The following is a 20337-nucleotide window of genomic DNA, read 5'->3' as shown; positions in this document are numbered from 1 at the left end:
TGAAGTATTAACATAATTTCATGTAATGTAGAAACATCTTAATTAGCAAATAAAAGTAAACTTATGCACATGGAAATCTGTCAGAAACCTTAGTGGGTGTTTAATAAATTAATTGAATGATCAAAACTGCAGCTGTGTCTTGCTTTGTGCGTGGTGAGTTTTTGAAAAGTATTATTACGAACTGCATTTGAAGTGAACTCTTTATTTTTGTTGCTCCATCTCTCCAGTGAGCCTTTACAACACAGGATATTTAACAGTAAGCAGTGTTGATTTGTGTCATATCCATTGTTTTTTCTTGAATTATATCATCAGCTTCATAGAATGTTTCATTTGTTGAATTTGAACTGGGGGCTTTGGTTTTTCTATTTGAGTTGCCTGCAAATACACAAAACAAAATGAAATAATTATTTGAAATTATGACATCAAATCTTACTTTAAAATTTGTCCTTAAAAAAATAAACTTTTTAGGAATGTTGGAAATATGATGTCCTAAAGACATTATGGATGAGTGAGAATTGAATCATTTCAAAGTTGTTTTTGAGCATTTTCTCCTGAAAGTCAAATAAGGGAAATACTCAGTAACAGAAGTAAGGATTTCGTTTCCATGCTTACCTTTCTTTCTCCACACTTCCACGGAGGAAACTACACATTTGATCAGAAGGTAACAATTTCTGGGTTGCTTAATAAAAGTGTGACTGTCCTTATGCATAAAGGGAACAAAACTAAAATCGATCATAATAATTTACAACAATCTTAAGACTTTGCCATTATAATCAATTGAGATGTAACATTTAAAAAGAGCATGTTTATTCCATAATCCCATTCACTCGTTCTATATAAATGAGTCCAAAATGCACAAGGGTAGAGGAATGTGGATATTTGTTCATCAGAAGTTAGACTAACAAGCTCATAGCAAAGAAATGGATTATTAATCAATGAATGATGTTAGAAAAATTAAGTGTGAAAATGTCATATATTTCACCAATATATACAAATTTAAATATATTTAAATAATTTTATAATTATGTAAAAGCAGTGCAAGAAATCACAGATGTTACTAATAACCCCCTGTTGCTAAACCCACAGTCCAGCTCACAAGCCACATCTTATTTGACCTATCAGCAGCATTTTCTTTCTTGGCTTCCCAGATGCCACGCTTCCTTGACTCGCTCCTGTGTCACCATTGCTCGTTTTCCATCTTTCTTGTTGGTCCCTTTTCCCCTCCCAAGCATCTTAGGCTGAGGAGGGCCTGAGGGCTCAGCCATTGGTTCCTATCACTGTGTCACTGCCTAATTACTCTCATTAGTCCCACAGTTTTTAATACCATCTCTGCTGATGACTCCCAGATATGTATCTCTAACCCACACCTCTCCTGAACTGCAGAGTCAACTTCCTAGTTGCCATCTCCACTTGGATATCTAGTAGACATCTCCAAGTTAGTCCAAACTGATATTTGGATCATTCCCAGGGAAAAAAAAAAAAAGAGCCCAATCCACTTACAGTCTTCCTCTTCTCAATTGCCGGCAACTTCCATGTGTTCAGTTGCTCAGGACGAAAACCTCCGTCAGCCTTGGTTCCTCTTCGCTCAACCCCACCACCAATTTATCTGATATCCTGTTGACTACATTTTTAAAACACATCCAAAATCAGACCACCTTCACTGCTACCACTGTTCTATTTTCAGCACAACACTCAGAGTGATCCTTTGAAACATAAGTCAAAGCATGTCCTCTGCAAAGAACCCTCCATTTCACCCAAGTCTTTATAATGGCCTACATGTCCACACACACACACGCGCACACCATTAATCTCCCTGACTTCATCTTTTTCTACTTAATCCTCTCATTCACTCCAACCTCTTTGATCAAATATTTCAGGCATGTTCCAGCCATAGGGCCTTTGCACTGGCTGTTCACTCTGTCTGGCATGCTCTTTCTTCAGATTATCTGCAGGGTAACGCCCTAATTTTCAATCCTTGCTCAGAAGTCACCGTTTCAATGGGACCTAAACACTGTATTTAAAATTGCAAACTACATTCCCCCCACCCCATCCCCAATCCCTTTGCTCTCCAGTTTTTCCCATAGCATTTATTTACTAATATAATTTACCTTTTTATTATGTTTATTATCTATCTCCTCTCACTAAAATGTAAGCACCACATGCCAGAGATCTTTTACTATATTTTTCATTGATGATGCAGAAAAATTGCATTGTACATAGCTAATGTTCAGTAAATTTGTTGAGTGAAATGATAAGATTGAAAGTGTGACATAGTAAAAACTTTAAAGTTGTAGATTGCAAAAGACAAGATTGAAAGCCAACTGGGAAGAAATGTTTAGAACACATGATTCATGTCTAACATATAACCGGCACTTACATATCAATATGTAAGACATTAACACCTCTTAATCAGTAAAGAGATGGGCAAAAGATCTACTGACTCTCCTATCTTACTAGTCAGAAAGAAATGTAAATTCAAAAGGTAATATACCATTTTTCATGTCTCAATTAGGAACAGATAAAATCTTTCTTGGCCAAGAGTAATTTAAGTAATTTATTTTACCATCACAAAAATTCAGAAAAAAAGAAATAAAGCCATATATCGTACCACTCAAGGCTCCACATTTTAAACAAGATACTTTTAATATTAGCCCAGAGAATAATGCCATGCATGTTTCAGGCCTATGGGCAAGATCTAGGAGCTGTAGCGAGACATCATCCTTCAAAACTTATCAATAATATTACCCCTTTGGGTAATGTGTTGGTCTATAAAATCAACCCATAGTGGGGGATGTCCTGCTTGGCCCTAGAAAGCAGGGCCAATGGGATGGCATGATGGGAGTGTAAATTGGTACATTTATTTTTAAGTCTGGAGTGTTCCTACCTTGTGATTTTAGCATGAAGTTCCCAAGGAAACCATAAGAGATGAGCTCTAAAACTTATATATAAAGATATTCACTGATTCTTTTCAATACCAAAAAAATGTAAGTACCCTAAATTTATAATAGGGAAATTGCTAAATTATCATGCATAAGTATGATGCAGCCATTTAATCCGAAAAAGTGATTTCCAGGAAATTTTTAATTACATTGAATATGCTTAGAATACAATGTTAAGTGAGAAAAGATGCAAAACTATCAGCAATACAATAATAGTTAATACTTTGATAATGTTTCCTCAGAGCATTTACTATCAGCTTCTCTCTGCTTAAAATTCTTTAGGATCAAATCTTAATTTCTTGGTTAGGCTGAGGATCAGCCCTACCTCCCTCTCCCAGCTCAGCTCGCCCCATTCCCTTCCTGGTACTTGGCATTTCAGACATACAGAAATACTGACTGACAGGCTCCCCAGACTTGCCTTGCTCTCTTGCTCTCTCTCTGCCCCAAGCCTTTGCATACTTCCAGCTGCCTGATATCCCTAACTCTCTAATCTTTGCTTGAAAAACTCTTATTTGTCCTTTAGGTTTTGGAAAATCTGCTCCAAACCTACCTAAGGGGAAGGGGGACTCACTAGCCAAGAGGTTCACTATTAGAAGTAGCTTTCCTCTACTTTTTTGCCATCTAGTCTCTCTTCTTATATGACTTTTTCACTTTTTTTCTTTAGATAAGTCTAAGCCTCACCTTGAAGTGTGTTCATACTGCCTGGCTTTGCCCATTTATAAGTAATTGTATAGACTGCTTTACAGAGTCAATGAGGACATCCCTCACTATGGGTTGTTTTCATAGATCAACACTCAAAGGAGCAATATTATTGATAAGTTTTGAAGGATGATGTCTCACTACAGCTCCCAGATCTTGCCCATAGGCCTGAAACATGCATGGCATTATTCTCTGGGCTAATATTAAAAGTATCATAATTTTAAAATGTAGGGCCTAGAGCAGTACAATATATGGCTTTATTTCATTACTTCTGAACTCTTTTGGTGTTAATGTTCTACTTCTAAACATCCAATCATAATGTTTTGACTATAATTTGATTTTTAAACAAAAACAACAAAAAGTTAATTTGTTGTAGGCACAACATTTTCTAGCCTGGCAAGTAGCTCTTTGCCCAGTCAGCAAGCAAAATTGTTTAAGATAAATGTAGTAGGGAAAGCTAGCATGAAAATTTGATGACCTGATAAATTCTTCACTGTTATTTGCAAAGTAGACTTTAAAAGATATATGGATTCAAATTTAACTACTAAATACTTAAGTAATGGGGTATATATATATATATAGAGAGAGAGAGAGAGACCCTTGAAACTATTTTCCTTATATAACATTTGTAATATTTGAAAAACAAAATGTTTGTAGGCTTATTTTTATTGGTTCAGTATCGTTTGTACTCTCCGGTATCACAGCAGGTAAAGGTAAAAGACCAAGGATTTAAGATGTAAATTAGTTTCATATTATCTGGGCAGAATTTGTATCTTATATAAGCATTTTTTCCTTTTTTTTAATTGAAGTATGGTTGATTTATATCATATTAGTTTTAGGCATACAACATAGTGATTCAATATTTTTATAGATTATACTCCATTTAAAATTATAAATATTAGCTATATTCCCTATGCTGTACAATATATCCTTGTAGCTTATTTATTTTATACATAATAGTTTGTGCCTCTTAATCCTCTTCCCCTATCTTGCCTCTCTAGCATTTTTTTAAACATCTAAAATTTTAACCTTTTATTCGAAGTCCTGGAAGTCTGAAGACTGTAACGTTTGATTAATTCAAGTCTTCATGTTTCCTAAGCTTTTTACATACTTAAATTCATAATATTCTAGTGAGATTTTCAAGGTGGTTTTTCTACCTTGTCACATACAGGGTTTTTTTTCTTTTTATGGGAGTTAAACTCAGGAATTTATTTCCTCATTTAGTTTGGGGTTCTCTCCAAGAACCCCTTAGTCTGGGGTTCTCTCTTAAGCCATCTCCATTCTGACAGCTCTGGTTTCCATTATGCATTTTCCTGGAAACAACTGAAAGAGTTTAACCTGTCTACTGCCCTCTGAGATTTAAAGGCTTGCAAAATACATTCCAGTATTCTATCAATAGATTTTCCTTCATCTAGGACTTGTAAAACCCCCCATTCCCCAGCCCTGATTCATTATTTCCTTGACTACTGGATCCTTCTAACCAGTGCAGGTACAAAGATCATTTCTTAGATTGGCTTCTTAAGGCAATGCAGTTCCCCTAACCAAACTGATTTGCTACAGGAACAAGAAAAGATTTGGTATGAACACCATACTGACACCATTTGAAGCAGGAGCTTTGATTAGCAAGTCAACACCGTGGTGTTCCCTCTCTTCCTGCAGCTTATAAAAGTCCAAACGTGCTTTCAATGTATATCCCTCTGGTAAGTTAGAATAATTGGGCATATTATGGAAAAAACAACTGCTGCAAGTGGGCTGTGCTGTAGTGATATCAGAGTCCAGCTAACTGCATCCCTTTGGAATGATTTTAAAAGAGAGAAGAGGAAAAGTCTCAGCAACCTCACCTTTTCCTAGTTTTCCTTTAAGAAATAGAAACTAATTTCTTAACCAACAGAGTAGAGATAAAACCAGCTGCCTCTTCTGTCACGAGGTTACAACATGGATTAAATTTTAAACAAGAAATCTGTTATACCATTGAGCTCTTAAGGGATTTGTTACATATAAAGGGTTTTTTAAATTTAATTTCTCCTTTTCTTTACCTGAGTGCAGACTGGAAAGATCCAACATCACTGTGCTTTCCTGGGTTGACATTAGTTGCTCTTTCTGCTGCTAGTGTCCCATTTTTATTCTTTTCTTCAGTCTGGTCATCATATGTAAATCTCAACCTTCCTTTAATCCTATACCTCTCAGCCTGGCATTTAAATGAAAGCTTTGGCCTTTGCCAAAATTTAAATGCAATTTATCAAGCAAATCAAATTCGCCATTTAAATCAAATTCATCAAACAAAATCCACCTATCCTCATCACAAACTAGGCCAATATATTTTTTCTATAATAGTTAAATTTTACATTCATTTTCAGAAGCATTCCTCAGGGATCCATTTATCCTATAAATCTTCTATGAACTCTGCTCTTACCTGCCATTTCAAAATATCAAAAGAATACTGGGCCTCTGCAGGTCTCATCTCCTGGCTGTGTGGCAGAGCGGTAATTAAGCTTTTCTGCCATTATCTGCCTGTGTCCTTCTAGCTTCTGCATTACCAACCTGCTGCCCTACAGCAGCTTCAATGACTAATCAGCTGGCTCACTTTAGTATTTAGTAGAAATCCACACATCCCACTCATCCTGCATTTCTTTCTAGTGGAAACAAGCAATCTTAAATTTGCACCCTAAAAGTGTTCTTTATTTACTAGGGGACATTTTCCCTTTAAATTTAATACGATGCAAAGAACTGGATCTGCGGTAAATGGTGAAGTGAGCAAAACTTGCCTACTGACCTCCTGACCTATTGACTTCTCCCTTCTTCAATGCCCTGTCTTCCCCTTGAGGATACACAGGTATCTCATGTAAGTACAGTTAAAAATTCATTTTGAAAGTTAGAATCTTAGACTTGCCCTTTTGCTTTGCCCATCCATCAAGGAATGAAGGCAGTTCTCTCCAGAAATGTTTTTCCTACACTATTTTTTCCACAATTGGACATTTTTTTTTTCTTTTCTGCATTGTTAAATTCAACTATAGATAACTAACATAGCTCACAGAGGAATTTAGCTGATATTTTAAATCCTTTAAATGAATTTTCACAATGAGAGACTGGCTTCTATTTTGCTTTTTGGTTCCAGCATCAGCCAGCATTGCCTAACCCTGCTCCCTGAGGAGGACTCACAAATGCTAAAAGTAGCAGGAGCTCTGCCGAGCAATTTGGTTTTCTACATTCTAGAAACAAAAAGAGTTGTAGGAAATTCCAGACTCATTATTTTCAGTAGAAAAGCCCCTTTAGGAGACACAAGTGACCTTTTCTGCCATTGAGTTCAAATTACCCCATCTTCTACTAAGATCTCAGTGAGTTTTTAAAGCCTCTCTGAAACAAAGAATGGCATTTAAAAATAATGTGGCAGCGTAATTAATAAATGTTTTGAGTAGAATTTGGTTGAAGCAATGTTAAGGCTACTAAGAAAAATAGCTCCCAAAGTTATCTATAGATTTAGTACAAAATGCATCAAAATGCCACTTGATTTTTTAAAATTTGACAATGTGATTCAGAAGTTTATTTGGAATACTGAAACAAGAGTAGCTAAGAAACTTTGAAAAAGAAGCATAATGGGAAGGAAGAGAAAGTCTTCCCTAATTAGATACTAAAATAAATTATATAGCTACAATAATTTTTAAAGTGTATTATTGACTTAAGAATAAACAGACTGATAAATTTAATAAAATAGAAAGTCTAAAAACAGAGCCCAGTATATATAAGAATTTAGTTTATGACAAAGGTGACATTTTAAATTGTCAAGAAAAAAAGGATAGATTTCCCAATAAATATTTAGACAATTGGCTCATTATTTGTAAAATAAAAATAAAGGCACATCCCTACCTCACACTTTACACAAAAATTTTAATTCCAGGATTATTAAAGATTTAGATGTAAAAAACAAGTGCATGTATGTATTGTATTAGAAGAAAATATAGGTGAATATCTTTATATCTTAGAGTGAGGTAAGAACTTTCTAAGTATGAAATTAAAGGAAGAAATCACAAAAAGAGAAACTTCTACAGTTGAAAAATTGTCACATATAAAAAAGGAAACAACTATGAAAAATACTTGCAATATATGTGAAAAAGAATTTAGTTACTGTATGGAAAGTTCCTATAAAGCAATGAAAAATGAACACCCCCATAGAAAAATGTGTATAAGATATGAGCAACAATATACCACAAAGACAATGACAAATAAATATGAAAATGTCCACCCTTGCTCCTAATTAGATAAATTAAAAATAAAACACTATATTGTTTCCCTCAGTGAAATTAGTAAGATATATATCTTTTGAAATAAAAATACTCATGAAATAGTACTTTTCTGGAGGACAGTTACCAATTTGTATCCAAAGCCTTTTATATGTACCAAATCTTTGGTCAGCAATTCCATTCCTAGGGATTTATGCTAGGAAAATACTTCAGTGTTCAATGCTTGTGTGTAACAGAAAAAATGGAAGCTAGTTCAAAGTCAATAATTTAATAAAATATGATATACCCAGACTGGTTTCTAAACACCATTCCAACTAAAAGGGCAACTTCTTGGCGACTTCTTGGACAAATGGCAGATTTCAGGGCTGGAACAGGAAAAGCACAGGCTGCTCGAGAACATTTTGTGACAGAGAGCAAAAAAAATGCTCAAAAAATGATGGACATATTTCAAAAGGATATAGGACCCAATTTAAAGGGGCTCCCACAGGCCAAATCTGAGTTAATTTAAGAATCAGAATAAATGATGATAGTAATAGACTATTTTAGAATAAAGAATCCAAGTCCATACTGATACTAATAAATTAATTAATAGGTAAATAGGGGGAAAGGGAAAGCTCTTCCTTGTAGCAGAATAACAACTAAGAAACACAGAAGGAATGATGAGGTTAGAAAATCATCATTTCATAGCTATCATAATAATAATTCTAAAATTATCTTGAAATTTTGAATGAAAACATTCAGTCAAGAACCATCAATGGGTGCGTGAAAGTTGGAGGAGGAACAGGATTTTTTCATACCTCCCAACAAGTTACTTAGTAATGGCAAAAGGAAAAATAGTGACTATATATTCAGTTATATATATATCTGACTCACTTTGCTGTACACCCAGAAACTAACACAACATTGTAAATCAACTATACTTCAATTGAAAAAAAGAAAGGTAAAAGGATGATTTAAAATAAAAATAAGTTTCAAAAAACAAAAACAAAAGACTAAAGAAATATGATAACTAATTACAAGATGTAACTCTGGACTAGATCGTAGATAAGAAAAAAATAGCTATTTAAGGATATTGGAAAATTTTAATATGAACTGCAGATTAGATAATATTACTATATCACTGTTACATTTCCTGACTGATAAATGTACTGTAATTATGTAGGAAAAAAAAATCCTTGTTCTTAAGAAACACATACTGAAATATTTATGGTTAAAAAGCGTGATATCTGCAAATTATTTTCAAATGGTTCAGAAAATATTCATCAAAAGAAAGTCAATTTTGAAAAAAATGAGGTAAAATATTAACAATTAGTAAATCTGGGAAAAGGTATACAACCTTTTCAATACTTTTCTTGCAACTTTTCTGGAAGTGTGAACTACGTCAAAATAAAAGAATAAAAATTCATAGCACTCCATCAAGGTAATAAAATGTAATCATTAAAAGTGGTGTTTATTTATTGGCAAACGATGATGTCAGTGTTGTTCAGTGATAAAAGAAAAGCTGTTATAGGATTCATTTTTTTCCCCATTTTGTTATATATACATGTATCTATAGATACATAGAAAAAAAATCCAGGAAGGATATTCACCATGGTGTTAATATCTGTTATCTCTGTGTGGTGGGATCATGGATGAAGTTATTTGTTTATTTGTTTTTCTGTATTTTCTAATTTTCCTAAAATGAAAGTGAATTAAGAGAAAGGTTTTCTTTCTGGGGGTATAAGGGTGTCTTCTAAGAAGAAATATAGTAGACTATTCTGAACGGTCCAAGTCCCATTTTGCTCACAGGCAGAACAAACAATTGTATACACAATCATCAAATTTGCTTGCTTTCTCAGTATTCTATATATAATTTATGCTTTTCTCCTAGACAACCTGTGCCTTACTGCTGATTTGCTTCCCCTTTTCCATTTATATTGCCTGCCTTTGCAAATGAGACTACCAAATAATAGATAATTGGAGTTGTCTATTATTCCTAAACAACAATATTATTTTATTTGTGTCAAGCAGCTCTACTCTCTGCCCTTCTCATTTTCATCAAAAACTCTGCTTCTAAGAACCCTCTGGATTCTCCACCCCTCTCCACAACCCTAGGGTGTCAATGGATACTCATAACCACGGGATGAGTATATTTTATCTTCTTGGAGCATCAATTTTACTCAGAAATGGGAAGGATATAATGTTATTATTAGAGTAAAACAAGTCATTATACTAGTAATCAAATTAAAAATTCCCATAATTTAAAAAATATAATGGGCAACTTCAAATAATTTAAAGCTCACAAACCAGGGCTTTCCATTCTAACCCTGGGAATTCTGGAGGTACACATTCCTTTCTTATCTACCTTTAAGGATTCTCCAGTGGAAAAGTTTGGGAAGCAGGGATCTAAGACATTCATCCCTTTAATTGCTCCCCCATTAACCATTAATTCTTCCACATCTTATGAAATAAGCCCTCACCCCAGGAGTGTCTACTCAGAAAGATGCCCTTCACACAGCCATCTTCTGCTCAGAACTGTTTGTCCAATACAGTACAATTTACAAACCACGGTATTCTTTTAAACATTGGCATTTGATACAGGCATAACTCAAAACACAAAAGTTAAAAAGAAAGAAAATGATTATGGAACACAATGTAAAGACCAATCAATTGCTTAGCAATAGAACCTCTGTACAAAGTGAGCCCTGGAGGTAGCCCAATTAAACTCTACAGGCACTACCAGAGACCTGCTATTTTCAGGATCAATTCAAAATGTATAAAGACTTAAATTGTATACATTAAAAATAATGAACCCCAATAGAATAAAGATACATGAAAGAAAAATCTTGGCAAAATAGTCTAAGATTAGACTATTTTAGACTTAGACTATTGTTAAAAAAACAAAATTCAGCTGAGTGAATTTGAAGACCTAGTTGGCTTTATCCAACGACTTGTGAATTGGACAGCATCCCACCTAACAAGTAGAAAGGGGCTCTGAGAAGATGTAGGAAATGAAGGGTCTTATAGGCAGAAGGGGATAGGACAAGGAAGTCATAAACAAAAGAAAGGATTTTTTTCAGGCAGGTCACTTTCCTTTAGGGGAGGGGCAGGGGTCTATCCTGAAGATTAGCTTACTAGTGTTGATCAGGAAATTCCAGACGGATAGGTTTAAAATTTCACTCCTGGGAGAGGCTGAAACTGCAGTTAGGTAAGGTTTTGGTTTGCTGATGTGGGGCTTAGCACAAAGGGCTCCGTTTTGGGCCTGTTGTTTCTTCTTTAATGCTACTGTCATTTATAGAAACAAAAAAGTCCAGTGCCTTAAGTCAGTTTTAGTATGTGCACAAAAACACATTTCCCTTTAGGCCATTCAAATTGCCTATAATGAAAAAAGTCTCAATTCTAAAAATTAATCTAAAATAATGGGAGGCTGACTCTTAAGAACAGATAGTTTTCAAAGAAAGGAGTGGTAACTGGTGAAACCAATTTTCCTCCAATGTAATTTTACTTGCTTAATTATTACACAAACATTATGTTCCTAACCTTTAAGGCATTCCTTAAGTGGAATAAAGCCTTGTTTTCTCACTAGCTAGAACACTGACATTTATCCCTAGGTGGGAGAATCACTGGAATGAAGCATGCATATTTAACAATAGGCACAGCAATGGTTTTTAATTATCACTTTGAAGGGTCGCTTTCAAATATGAACCGTTTTCTCTTCCTATTCCTGGTGACATTTGGATTACCTATTTTGTTTTCTGCTCTCCACTATGTCTTATTTGGTGAATGTCAACCAAAGGGCCCAAAATTATCTAATTTGAAAGCAGCAGAAGGCAATCATCATATAAAATTATGCCTTACCAAGAGTAAGCACTCAGGAAAGGTGTATTGAATTATTTTGCTGACTTGATAAACATAGTGTTTTTCAGAGGGCCAGAGTGGGGATATTTCACTGTAAGAAAGTAGCCTCAACTAACTACATAGGAAGTGCACTAATGGATCTCCTTAGCTAAAGAGCCATAAGACTACAAAGACTTGAGTCAACAAGCCAACTAATTCTGTTGCTGGGCTCTCAGATCCAGCTTGAAATAAAATTCTGGAGCAGTCCCTGAGATAGATCAGGAAAAATATCAGGAAAAATAATCAATTTTTATTTAGCACACTGCATTGTATAGAAGAGGCACTCAGTGAATGTTTGATGACTGTAATGGTGACAATAAACATGCTCCTTTGATCACCTACGACAGAGGTGCAGTGCTACTTCATTCAATTCATTCAACAAACATTTGTTGTGTTCTAAGCACTAGAGAAACAGTAGTGAGCATACAAGACAAAAATTCCTACTTTCCTGGAACTTACTTTCTAGTTGGAGTAGAGAAAAATTGGACAACAGGTAAGTAAAATATATAGTAGATTAGTGGTAAGTGCTTAGGAGAAAAATTCAGCAGGAAGAGGGCATGAAATGTTGAAGTTAAAGATGCAGATTGAGTGACCAGGGAAGAACTCCCTGGGAAGGTGACTTTTAGTAAAGATTTAAAGAAAGTGAAAGTGAGGGAAAAGCATTCCAGACAATGGGCACAGCATGTGCAAAGGCCCTGAGGCAGGAATGTCAAGGAACAGCAAAGAGGCCAAGGTGGCTGGGCATAAGATGCTAGAAATAAAGGTGTAAAGGGCAGACCACAAAAGCCCCCATAGTTCACATTTAGGACTCCATATCTATTGAAAGATGGGAAGCGATTAGGGTTTTGACCAGAGTAGTGACCCTGACCTGACTTAGGTTTTACCAGGCTCACTCTGGCTTCTCTGTGGAGAGTGGACAGCCAGGGAGCAAGGGCAGGGTAGGAAGAGGAGCTACTTGTTTTAAAATGCAGAGTCTGGAGTTCGTGGTTTTAACAAACTCCCTAAGTGATTCTTACACACAATAAAATTTAAGAAATGATACTTTAAATTATCTAAGCAATTGAGACAAAAATTGATTTTACTTTTTGATTATTTGATAATCACTAGTCCACTGCTTCATTTTGCCTGTGGAGAAACAGAGTCTAAGCCACAGGACTAAATTCAGCTAACAACTGGTCAATTCGGCCATGTAATCTCCAAACAGTACTTCAGAAAAAGAACTCCAAAGGGATCTTGGCTTCTTGCTTTGTGATACAGGGCACCCTCTGAGATCTCTACAGAGAAGAAAAATAGAGCTAAAGTAATCATGCGGTGCTGGTGTATTTGAGAAGATCGCAGAGCATGTACTCCATAAACATGTTTCTGGATTCAGCCAAAATGGAGCATATGGGAAGGAAATTTTCTAAATTTTTTGGAAGAAAGTTTTTCACTTCCTTTTAAAATAGAAGTTAGTGAGCACCTGTGTCTTATTCTAAACATATATATCTGTAATATATATATTCTAAATTTTTATTAACAATATGTTCAAAATACATATATCTAAATAAAATTCATGATCACTACTTTTAAAATACACTAATAGAAATTTATATTCACAAAAAATTTTAACAATTCTTTCTGTTTCATAATGATAATGATTAGCATATGTAGCACATTATAATTAAGATAACAAAGAGACTCAGTTCTGGAAACCTTACATAAACATTTTTACTTTATAGTTGCACTACACACACAAACACACACATACACATACCTGTATAGCATAACTAGTTTGTGATCTATTCAAGAACAAAGACTGACTTCTATTTATTTTTTAGTTTCTTTTATATGCCTCTGAATTACTTAATACACCTCCTCTGAATTCTGCACACCATAGGCACACAGGTAATGCCTAACTGACTACTGACTAACCAATCTAGAGCAATGCAACACTGACAATTAATTATTGGATATTTTGTTCCTCTATCTATTTGACTTCTTTGGCTCCATCAAAAACAAAATTTAAAAATTCCAAGAGGATACAACCTTTATAACTGAGAGATACATAAATAAATTAAAGTGGATTTACTGGATCAATGTATTATTTTTTCATGAGAATATTTACATCCTGCCACTATTTTTCCTTGGGCACAATCCCCCTAAGGTATTTCATCATTAAGACCTAATTTAACATGAATTTTTATAAAGACATATAATAAACTGAATTTTTAAAAAGCATTCATTGCTAACAGAATGATCGGTCACCCAGGCACAGGTTATTATTTTGAACAGAGTACAAGTAATTGGTTACAAATAATGGATACTGATTACCTTCTTGAGTGGAAGTAGCCTCTAGGTGTTGAAGTTTAAGGCCAGTGTCTAATCTTTGAGGCTTTGTATACAGAAATAAGTAGCAAAGAACACAGACGCTGATGACAAAGGCAAGTAAAACAAGGGCAGCAATTCCCAGTCCAATCAGAGCTCCAATGCTGAGGAAAACAGAAAAAACACTGTGACTGTCACACAAACTGGTTTGCACATAAAATAAAGGTTTAAATATTGTTAATACTTGCTTCAGTCATTCATACCAAATTATGTTTTATTATAAACAGTATATGATTGAAATCTACGGCTCACCTTTTTCTACCATCAAATTCTTATGATATTTCTCTATACATTTATATGTTAATATTAGTATAGAATACCATGTGAATTCATATTACAGTAAAAGGTCACATGATTCTCTAGGGATGGTTCAAAACATTTCTATCAGATAAACCTCTATTATTAATATATTTTAGGAGGAAAGATTAGGTTCACCAATAAAAGATGAATAGAAAGATATCCACCTCTGCAAAAACAGTGAAACAAATGTTTACCAGAAGTGTAGAACTTTTATTTTGGAGACATGTATGGGAGTTTTCATGTATTAATATACAAAACCACAACCATTACAAGAGAGGAGAAGAAAGTTTAATTAAAGGAAAGCAATGTTTATGAAATTTATATAAAGTTCATGTTCAATCTGAATTTTTCCTTTCTAAAAGAGCATAACACCAATGGCTTCTAGCATTTAGGAAGAAACCCTTGTACTTTTCTCTAAAAATGCAGTGTAATATGATATTATTTGCCCTAAATTTGTAACAATTCCTTCTGGTACAGTTATCTATAAGTCTAATCACTTGAGAACTAATACAATTTTCACAAACCTGTGAACTTATTTTTAAATGGGAAAAGAAGTTTGGAAAAAAGAAAATTATCTTGCAAGACTAATATGCAAACATATGTACTTTACTTTCATGAGCAATATGTATGTATGGGTATGTAAATACATATAATTAGATTTTAAGCTGCTCAAGAGCAGATACTTCTATTGACTTTCCCATAGTCATATGCACACATTAAAAGTGTTTAATAGAGTATTTAGCTTGTAATTAATGTTTCATAAATGGAAGTAAATGATAATTGACTGGTGATTGATCCATTAATAGTCATTGAAAAGTAATCATCCTTGAAAAGTAACAATCATTGAAATGATCACTGAAAAGTAGTGATCTTTTTCTTCATTATTTTCCTGGCTTGCCTTTCAGCTTCTGCTATTTCCCAGAGATTAGGGCGCGAACAAATGTGACATGCTGAAAGTGACGGAAGGGAGAATTTGACCAGGGGTGCTAGGTGTGTCACTGCTTTGGGAGGAAGAACAAAATTAAAAGTCAGGGGCTAAGCTCATCCTACTTATCCTTAATTTAAGGAGATAAAGCCCCCTTGCAATTTAGAGATTGCCTCCTGAGCCAGACATGGGGGCAGACTTCAAAAGATTCTTGTGCTTGTTAATTACTATCAGCCCAGTTCCCCTAGCCCTGCACAGAAGTGAAGACTGGGTAATTTTCTGGCTAGAGTCAGTATATAGTTGCATATTTAAATTGGAGTTTGCCCTCACTTGATGCCCTCTTTTCCAAGGGGTAGACTCCCTGGCTCTGGCAACTCCTCTTTCATGCTTGTTTGCACCAAAGCTGACTTTTGTAGATCATATGTGTCAGGGAGGGTTAGGACTCTGCACAGACACATGGGAACATAATCCACTTAATTAATATTATCTGCTTCACAAAGCAGCTAGGAGGCCAGACATCTGGAAAGATTCCTGAAATGAGAACCCGGTTACTAAAAACATCTTCAAAGTGAAAAAATAATTTAGTCAATTAAAAGTAAAATTGTCAACTTAATTAAATTCAATGTATGTATTCCAGACTTTACATGTACACAGTTTAAAAACCAGGCCACATGATTGGAAGGAAAAGCAAAAACGAAGCATGTCACTTCTTTCTATTACAAAAGGATGTTCTTCATAATCCTGACAAACTGTTTCAATGTCATAGTTCCACTTTATAGAAATGTTGCTTTATGCATGCAAAACTCTAGATAAAGATGGAGCTCTGGGAATCTCCTAAAATATTCATTTCAACAAATAACTTGTTGAACTCAAGCGTAGCCCTGTGCAACACACATTATTTTCCTAGGTCCTGAAGAAGGTTTCCAAAGGAAACCCTTAGAGGTTAGGGATTTATAAGAGGAGAAGAGATGGGAGTGGGCCAGACACAGAAAAGGGAGAATTATGCTTTCCTCACAGCACCATAGGGCAGTTTGCTTTGCAGTCCCTGAGAAAGGGTCTGTAGCTGCTGTCACATTAATGAATTCTCCTACTTAGCAACTTCATTCACCTGGAGGTACCATACCTGTGCCCTTCTGCAGTGGCTGCAGAATCTCAGAACAAATGCTAGTGACTTCTGGGATATTTTTCACAGTTGGTCTATTTTAAATTAGGGGAGAGAGCAAAGAATATGAGGGAAATGAAGTTCTAAATTTTTACCTTCCCGTTGTGTTCTCAGAGCTCAATAACTAAGGAAGAACCCCAGGTGGGTTTTTTTTTTGGGTTTTTTTAACATCTTTATTGGAGTATGATTGCTTTACAATGGTGTGCTAGTTTCTGCTTTATAACAAAGTGAATCAGCTATACATATACATATAGAACCCCAGGTTTAACATTGCCCACTGATGCCATCAGTTGAAATGATTTTTATATTTCCCAGGAACTGAGCTGCATTGTCAGTGCTAAATGAAGACCCCAGGAAGCTGTTCATTCCTTTGTGCCCTCATAAACCTTAGGAAGGTTTTCTATCCTCTGCTGCTTGTCACTTTGGAACTATTCAGGGACCTGAGAATCCCAGGCACTTTTCCAATTGAGTTTGACTTAAGAGTTGCCAGTCTCTCATGGAGGTGCTGCCACCATTATTAACACCTCCAAAGACTCAGAGCTAGGTTACTATGTTATTTTCCAAAAGGCCAGATAATATGCCAGCGCAATACAAATTGCTTCCCCAAGTAATAAGGATAAATTGTCATCATTTCCTGTTCTGGCATGACACAACTTTGTTAGTTGAACTTGTTGGTAAGTAGGCACTCCTTTTGAGATTTTTTTGAAGCTTGCGGTGTGCAAAAAAAAATGACTTTACTGCTCTAAGAAATAACATTTAAAGTCATTTGCTGTAGACTTGGCATGTGTGCTAAAGTCTGGACCATGGTAGGAGATTGGGAGAAATAACACTCTTCTCCTTACTTAGCAGAGTTGGCCTCTCTCTCTCTCCCAGTCATAAGCTAATTTGTAAGTAACAGTTTGAGGTGGGGTGGCAGTTCTTTCCTGTAACCCTGGCACCCCATTCATTCTCCAGGCAAAATGAAAGAATCAGGTTCTGAGTCTGCAATCCTTTGGAGTGGAGGGGGGGAAAAGCATTTCGTAATGAAAATACCTGTGTAAATACTAATTGGAATACGTTAAATTACCATCATAGGAAAAAGAGGCAAGGAAGACACCACCTTTGAAAGTCTCTTCACTTTCCAGCAATGGCCAAAGAGCTCAGGTGTTGAGAAAGGGGGTGTCCTGCAAAGGTTCAACGGAGTGTGTACTCACAGCAACTGAAACTCTTCCTCTCTGTGGGTCTCCAGTTCTGTTTGGGGGTCAGTGTGAGATCAACTGAAAGGGCAAATTACAAAGCCCTGTTGCCTGTGCGCGTCGAAGCATACACACACACACACCCTTTCTTGATACTTTAAAGGATACAGCCAATTCCTTCTCACCCACAAAGAGACTTAAAATACTCTGATCTTTGGTTAACGCGTTGAGTCTCAAAGGAGCTCCTTTTCCATTCAAATGCACCAAATGCCCAAACTAATCAAAAAGAGAATTAAAATCTCCTCCTTAAGTTATGTGCTTGTCTTTCTCTGCCCGCAGAGCCGCAGGCCTCGGACTGGTGCCGGTGAGAGAGAGTGAAGAGTAGTCCGCTCCCGCCGGGCGGCCCTGCTTGCGCCCCGGGCGCAGAGCCCGCTCGCCTCCCGCGCGCGCCTCGCCCGGGGTCCCCGGCGGATTCACACTTCTGGCGCCACTGCCCGACCCTCGCCGGATGGGGGTGGCACCGAGTGGGTTCTCTGCAGGGCCCTCTTCAGCCCTCGGAGGCTCCTGTCCCCCCGGAGGGATCCGAGCAGGTCGCGAGGACGCAGGCGACCTCCCTCCTCCCGTCGTGGCACGACTCGTCGCCTCCCCAGCCCCCTGGCCGCCAGCCCCCTGCCTACCCACCTGAGGCTCCACATGTAGCTGTGCTTGTAGGGGAAGTAGCTGCCCGGCTCACTGCAGCAGTACTTGAGGTCGGCGAAGCCGCAGCAGTAGATGAGGGTGGTCCCCTCGCCGCGCCGGGGACACTGGAAGGGCTCCACGAAGCTGTGGTTGAGGCTGTAGTAGCCGGAGCACACCCGGCTGGCCTCGCTCATCTCTGGCGGCTGCGGGCAGGGGCACGCTAAGCCCCCGATCTGCCCTGGCTACACACGTGCCGCCCCGCCCGCGCACCCCTCCGGCCGGGCTCGCCTCTTGCGATCCCGGGCTGACTGCCTGGGCGGTCCGCCTGGGCGCGCCTCTTCTACTCGCTCTCCTCCCCTCGTCCCCATGGTGTCTGGTCGCTTTGCACGCGCTTCTCCCTCCCGCTACTGAGTGGTCCTATTATCTGCCGATCTCCGGCCCTGTACCTTTTTTCTCGCTCTCCCTTCGTCTGCTTTCTCCACGTTCTCCTGACTTCTCTCCACTTTTCCTCAATTCACGGAGGCGTCCCCACTCCATGCCAGAAAGAGATTCCACCTGAAGGAGAACGGGAGGTGTGGTGTGGGACGTGTTTGCCATCAGAACAGATGCAGCCAAAGTTGAAATTCCCTTTGCCCAGGGACAGGGCAGATGGGTTTCAGGCAAAGGAGCAGGGCCGGGGAAGCAGGGTAGAGGGCAGAACAAAAGGCACTGAACTACCAGTGAGGGACTGTTGAGAAGTACCCCTTCTTCTTTGAGAGGTATGTGTAAGACGTTAAAATCTGCCAATTTAAATATCAAAGACAAGAACAAAATTTTCTCCAAAAACTAGCCATGCATTCTGTATTCAGTTAACCTGAGAAAGGAAGGACAGGTTAGAGATTGAGGTAAAGAAACTGAGGACTTTCTGCAAAGGCAGGCAGAAAGAGGAGGCAAAGGAAGTAGGGAGAGAGAGAACTTCATCCTTTTAAAGCACTGCAGAAATTTCTCTTGTTCTCTTTTTGTTTGGTATTCTCACTTTAGTGATTCATTTTGTTGACCAAGTTTTTAAAAATAACAATAGTAATGGATGCTTTTGTAATTAGTCAAACAATACTATGATGTGTAAAGAAGAAAATATTAATAGCCATAAGATAGGAGAGGAGGTGACTATAACATTCATAAAATTTCTGAGATAGAACTTTATTCCTTCCTCTTCCTTTTCTGCTTCAGCTGAGGGTTGACTGGATGCCAGAATCATGAATTTTACCCTACTAGGTGCTGTATGTTTTTGTATTTGCATAAATATTCTTGAGCTTTGTTCTGGAATGCAGTTAAGTTACTTAGAGGTGTTACTGGAAGGGGGAACCCTTCCAGGGCCTGAGAGAGAGATCTTGTCTAACGCTTGGAAATGAATTGTCCGAGGAGACAAACGTACTGGCAAAGCAAAAGACTTTATTGGGAAGGGGCACCCGGGCAGAGAGCAGCGGGATAAGGGAACTCAGGAGAACTGCTCTGCCACGTGGCTCACAGTCTCAGGGTTTATGGTGGTGGGGTCAGCTTTCTGGGTGTCTCTGGTCAATCATCTTGCTTGTCCCCATATTTGGTCCAATTCAAGGCCATTCCTGATGGTGCACACATCTCTTAGCCAAGATGGATGCCAGCGTGAGGGTTTCTGGGAGGTTGGCAGGACATATTATGGTCTGGTGTCTCCTCCCTCCTCTTGGCCCCTCCCAAATTCTCCCGGTTAGTTTTTGGTGGCAGCACCCTGTTCCTTATCGGGACCTCCTGTTGGGGACAACTCATGCAAGTGGTTATTATCATGCCTGGCCAAGGCAGGCTGTTTCAGTCAACGGTTCCCTAACAGAAACTGTTGGATTCTTTCAGGTTTGATTTTTTTAAAAATTTAATTAATTAATTAATTAATTTGGCCGCGTTGGGTCTTTGTTGCTGTGCGTGGGCTTTCTCTAGTTGCGGTGAGCGGGAGCTACTCTTCGTTGCAGTG

General features: G+C 37.5%; 1 protein-coding gene across 1 annotated transcript; it reads right to left on the bottom strand.

Moving 5' to 3' along the window:
* Window positions 1-250: 250 nt before the first annotated feature.
* On the bottom strand, window positions 251-18550 carry SHISAL2B (shisa like 2B). The gene is made up of 3 exons (XM_068535401.1): window positions 18360-18550; window positions 14063-14220; window positions 251-375 (listed from the first exon to the last, which is right to left on the bottom strand). The coding sequence occupies exons 1-3, from the start codon at window positions 18548-18550 to the stop codon at window positions 251-253; spliced, it is 474 nt and encodes a 157-aa protein (XP_068391502.1).
* Window positions 18551-20337: the final 1787 nt, after the last annotated feature.

Source organism: Eschrichtius robustus, chromosome 2 (genome assembly GCF_028021215.1).
Source record: "Eschrichtius robustus isolate mEscRob2 chromosome 2, mEscRob2.pri, whole genome shotgun sequence".
Taxonomy (NCBI): domain Eukaryota; kingdom Metazoa; phylum Chordata; class Mammalia; order Artiodactyla; family Eschrichtiidae; genus Eschrichtius; species Eschrichtius robustus.
The sequence above is the reverse complement of the archived record's forward strand: the minus strand, read 5'-3'. Positions and strand labels throughout refer to the sequence as shown.